We start from the raw sequence: 5,000 nt of genomic DNA on the forward strand, positions 1-5,000 counted from the left end.
TATATTTATTTTTTTATATATATTAAATTTTTTTAACTACTATAGTTTTTTATTTATATAATATTATAGTTATTATTAATGTTAGCTTTTATTTTCAGTTTTCATTTTAATTTTAGTTTATTTTTTTGTAATTTTTTTCTTTTTAAATATTACTGTTTAGGTTTAATTTGTTTTTATTTCAGTTTTAGTCTATTATTTCAAATTAATTTTAGTGCTTCAACTTAATTACATTACATAATTTATTTATTTAGTTTATTTGATTAAATCTGATATTTCTATTTTGTTTATTTAATTTTTTTTATTAAAAAAAGAATTTTATTTATTTTTAATTTTAGTTTTGGTTAACGATAATAACCTTGTTTGCATGCATTAAGCATCTATTCTGTCTTTATCTCTCTTAATCCCATGCATTAGATTTAGTTCTAGCAAACCTCATATGAAATAAAACATAATATTTACTTGGACATCTGTAGGTGGTGATGTCATAATATTTGCATATGAGCTGTCATTTATTTACATTTTGCCTAATCTTCTGCAAGCACTTGCTTAATTGTTCTCGTTGTGTTTCTCAGTGGTGGAGGAGCTGCGTTCTGCTCTCAGTAAGATGGAGAGTCGCGTGTCAGTGCTAGAGAAACGGTCGACAGCACCGACCGTTAACGGCACCGGTCCTGCCTCTCCCCAGAAAGCCCCGCCCGCTCCAGCAAAACAGGAGGAGGAAGATGAGGATGAGGATTACATCGACCTGTTCGGCAGCGATGAAGAGGTGGACGAGGAGGCCGAGAGACTGAAAGAGCAACGGCTGCAGGAATATGCTGCCAAAAAGGCCAAAAAACCAGCCCTCATCGCTAAATCATCCATCCTGTTAGACATCAAACCGGTAAGTATTTTTATTTTGTTGACACATGACCTGGAAGTATTCTTAAATGTTCTAGTTCTAAAATGTTTTGCCCAGAAAAACAGGCAACCATCCTGAACACCCTAGTAACCGCATAGCAACCACATAGAAACAACCTAATAGCTACCTGAACAACACCCTAGCAGCCGCATAGAAACCACATAGAAACAACCTAACTGCTACCTAGAACATCCTGGTAACTGCATAGCAACCACATAGAAACAACCAAATAGCTACCTGGAACACCCTAGTAACCGCATAGCAATCACATAGCAACAGTCTAACGGCTACCTAGAACACACTAGCAGCCGCATAGAAACCATATAGAGACAACTTGACAGCTACCTGGAACACCCTAGCAACTGCATAGCAACCACATAGAAACAACCAAATAGCTACCTGGACTACCCTAGCAACCACATAGAAACAACCTAATAGCAGCCTGGAACACCCTAGCAACTGCATAGCAACACCCTAACAAGCACTTAGAACACAACAGCAACCAGTGTTAATTTAGTATTATGTTAATTATTAATATTTTGAATTGGTGTTTATTTTTTTATTTTGAGTTGTAATTTTTTATTTTAGTTTAATCTTTTATTATTTCATTTAGTTTTATCTTTTTCAGTTTTAGTTCTTAGTAATTTTTTTTTTTTTACTTCAAATGTAGCTTATTTTGGTTAGTTGCCAATATTTCTCATTTTCATTTAAACCACCCAGTACACATCGAGAAACTACCTAGCATCCATCTAGAGCACCATAGCAACCACCTAGCAACCATCAGAACCCCCAGCAATGCCCAACCAAACCACCCAGAACACCCCAGTAACACATAGCAACAACATAAAACACCTTAGCAACCTCCTAGCAACAATCCAGGACACCCTAGTAACACAGCAACCACCCAGAAAACAATTGCATTGCAAAGCCTTAACAAACATTCACAACACCCTACCAACCACATAACAACTTTCTAACAGCAACACAGAATACCCAGTAACCATCTTGCAGTGTTCTAGCAACGACCTAGAACATTCCCTAGCAACATCCAGAATACACCAGCAACTCTCTAGCACCTACCCAAAACCCCTAGCAACACCCTAACAACCATCCATAACCCCCTAGCAACCACCCAGGACACCCTAGTAATCGTGTAGCAAAACCTTAGCAAATGTTCAGTACTCACTATAAATCAACAGCAACACAGAACACCCAGTAACCACCTTACAATGTCCTATCAGCCACCTAGCAACCACTCAGAACTTCCTAACAGCACCTTTGCAATCACAGAGCATCCATTCATAATACCCTAGCAACCGCATGACAGTCTATCCATTTGTCTGATAGACTGAATTACCTTAAAACCTTTTAAAGGGGTCATATGACGTTGCTAAAAAAGAACATTATTTTGTGTATTTGGTGTAATGAAATGTGTTTATGCGGTTTAAGGTTCAAAAAACACATTATTTTCCACATACTGTACATTATTGTTTCTCCTCTATGCCCCGCCTTTCTGAAACATGTCTTCACGACATGACGGCGGCGGCAACAACAATAAAGTTACACCTTCTTTCTTTGCGTGAACATTTGGGCGGCGTTATGCAAATCTTCCCACACAATGACGTAGACATGTGGAGGCGTGTTTAAATGAGGCGTTTTAGGAGGGTGTGGCTGACTCTTAACTTTTATAAAGAATATCTCTTTGGATTTGAGACTTTAGTCCGTGCAACTTTAGGGATCTTATCTATTCACGAACAGCTTGTAACTCTCCAAAGAGAAAGGAAAACTTGAAATCGCATCATATGACCCCTTTAAATGGCATCAATATTTCTGGCCAGGCTTCTCAAGATTTTTAAACCGTTTTTCCTGGCGTTCGCAGTGGGACGACGAGACCGACATGGCAAAGCTGGAGGAGTGTGTGCGGTCGGTGCAGGTGGATGGGTTGCTGTGGGGAGCCTCCAAACTGGTTCCTGTGGGTTACGGCATCAAGAAACTGCAGATCAACTGTGTGGTGGAGGACGACAAGGTGGGAACAGACTTCCTGGAGGAGGAGATCACCAAGTTTGAGGACTACGTGAGTAACGTTCCCATAAACTGTGCGCTTCAGTCTTCAAATGTCACGTAAAGCTTGACGTGTTTGTTTTGTGTTGCAGGTTCAGAGTGTGGATGTTGCGGCGTTCAACAAGATCTAACACACACACACACACGAAAACAGTCTCATGCTACTGCTGCTGGATGAATATCAGTGAATAAAACAGCTCAAATGTGTTTGTTTGTCTTGGTCTCTGTCTTTGATATTCACGCATCTCGTTAAACATGTTTATGATACAAATGAGAATTACAGTCAACATTGGCGCTGTTTGAGAGCGCTTTTATGTGTTTGTGATCCTGAGATCCATTGCTGGTGTTTTTGGCGAGCCACCCCGGAGGTAAACCGCTGTTTGATGTGTAATGTAGATCTTTACGTGCTCCTTGGCACATTTCAATACAGCATAATGCATTTCTTATAGCTGCTAGGAAATGAATCAGTTTCCTTCTGAGAGAAGCGCTCGTTCTCAAGATCTATCATAAAGATTGGTATTAAGATAGATCGGTAGAAAGATATTTGATGGGTAAATATTCAGATAGATTGATATATTCAAATAGATATGATATTTGATGATAGATATTCAGACAGAAGGATAGATATACAGATGGATACATATTCAGATGATGGATTGATATATTTTCTGATAAATATTTGATAGATATTCAGATATATATTTGGTGGACAGATATTCAGATTGCATACAGTGAGTATATATTCAAATAGATTGCTATTAAGATAGATTGATAATATTCCTTTCATTGTTTTTACATATATTAGATTTAAACAATGTTTAAATGTAGAAAGAACATTTAAACAATATAAAACACCAACATAGAAAACAATTTATAAATATTTACAGTAATTTATAAATTGACGCTCTCAATTATCATGTTTGCTGAGTTGTTTATTTAGAGATTGATGCTTTAAAGGACTCATTTAACATAAAAAAGTATTTTCTTTCTTTCTTTCTCTTGTAAGGTGCTTTTACATCAGCACATTACAATACTTTGTTTTTGTTGCACCTTATAAATGTCCATTGTACTGATAGTTTGTCCCTGAATGGAAAGGAAAGAGTTAAACTGCAGGATGTGGAATCAATTTCACTCAGCTGGAGTGACTCAGGATTCTCGCGTGTATTTGATTCAAATGAACGAATCAGTAAAAAGAACAAATCTTTTAACTTAGTCATTAAGACATTTTCGTTGTGTTTTTTTTGGTGCCTTAAAATAGCAGTGTTAACGTAAAAACTACAATATTATTTAAACGGAATACGGCGTTTTAATTCGCACGCGAGTCTTTTCTTAACAACTCCTTCATGATTCATTCGGGAGTCGTGATTCCCGAGTCAGTTAAAGAGTCGTTCAGAGATCCAGCATCTGCTCGCTGCGATTGTTGTGCTGCGCGAGATCTCCGCTATTTCAGGTGTGTTTTTAAGTGAAATCATTTATAAATTAAATACACGGAGATGATTTTGAATCGATTCAAATGAACGAATCAGTAAAAAGAACAAATCTTTTAACTCAAGTCATTAAGACATTTTCGTTGTGTTTTTTTTGGTGCCTTAAAATAGCAGTGTTAACGTAAAAACTACAATATTGTTTAAACGGAATACGGCGTTTTAATTCGCACGCGAGTCTTTTCTTAACAACTCCTTCATGATTCATTCGGGAGTCGTGATTCCCGAGTCAGTTAAAGAGTCGTTCAGAGATCCAGCATCTGCTCGCTGCGATTGTTGTGCTGCGCGAGATCTCCGCTATTTCAGGTGTGTTTTTAAGTGAAATCATTTATAAATTAAATACACGGAGATGATTTTGAATCCTTATTTTGTGGCCTGCTTTGCTGCATTGTTTGTCGATGCTTACGTTTCTTTATGCGAATCATTTCATGAGTGCAGCTGTAATGTATATATACTGCAGCTTTGTAATGCAATGTAACAGAACGTATGTATAAGTAAGCTGTGTTTTTGATTACTCAACTAGCTGTGTCCTAACGTGTTTGCACGACTTCCAAAGAGTC

At 37.3% G+C, this 5,000-nt stretch overlaps 2 protein-coding genes across 5 annotated transcripts in view; both read left to right on the plus strand.

Annotated features, from left to right (window-relative positions):
* LOC107728121 (elongation factor 1-delta-like) overlaps positions 1-3,163 on the plus strand; it is a 29,557-nt gene extending 26,394 nt beyond the window's left edge. For all 4 annotated transcript variants that reach the window (XM_016538204.1, XM_016538205.1, XM_016538206.1 and 1 more), the window contains 3 exons: positions 573-877; positions 2,775-2,969; positions 3,049-3,163. In XM_016538204.1, the coding sequence (XP_016393690.1) occupies positions 573-877; positions 2,775-2,969; positions 3,049-3,087 (539 nt within the window). In that variant the 3' untranslated portion in view covers positions 3,088-3,163. The remainder of the gene's footprint in view (positions 1-572; positions 878-2,774; positions 2,970-3,048) is intronic.
* A 1,513-nt stretch (positions 3,164-4,676) lies between these two features.
* The window catches only part of LOC107728103 (fibrillin-1), an 18,724-nt gene continuing 18,400 nt past the window's right edge, over positions 4,677-5,000 (plus strand). Inside the window, exon 1 of the mRNA XM_016538183.1 lies at positions 4,677-4,746. The gene's annotated coding sequence lies outside the window, so the exon portion shown is untranslated. The remainder of the gene's footprint in view (positions 4,747-5,000) is intronic.

The sequence above is a fragment of the Sinocyclocheilus rhinocerous genome, unplaced genomic scaffold (genome assembly GCF_001515625.1).
Source record: "Sinocyclocheilus rhinocerous isolate Xijiao unplaced genomic scaffold, SAMN03320098_v1.1 scaffold936, whole genome shotgun sequence".
Lineage (NCBI taxonomy): Eukaryota > Metazoa > Chordata > Actinopteri > Cypriniformes > Cyprinidae > Sinocyclocheilus > Sinocyclocheilus rhinocerous.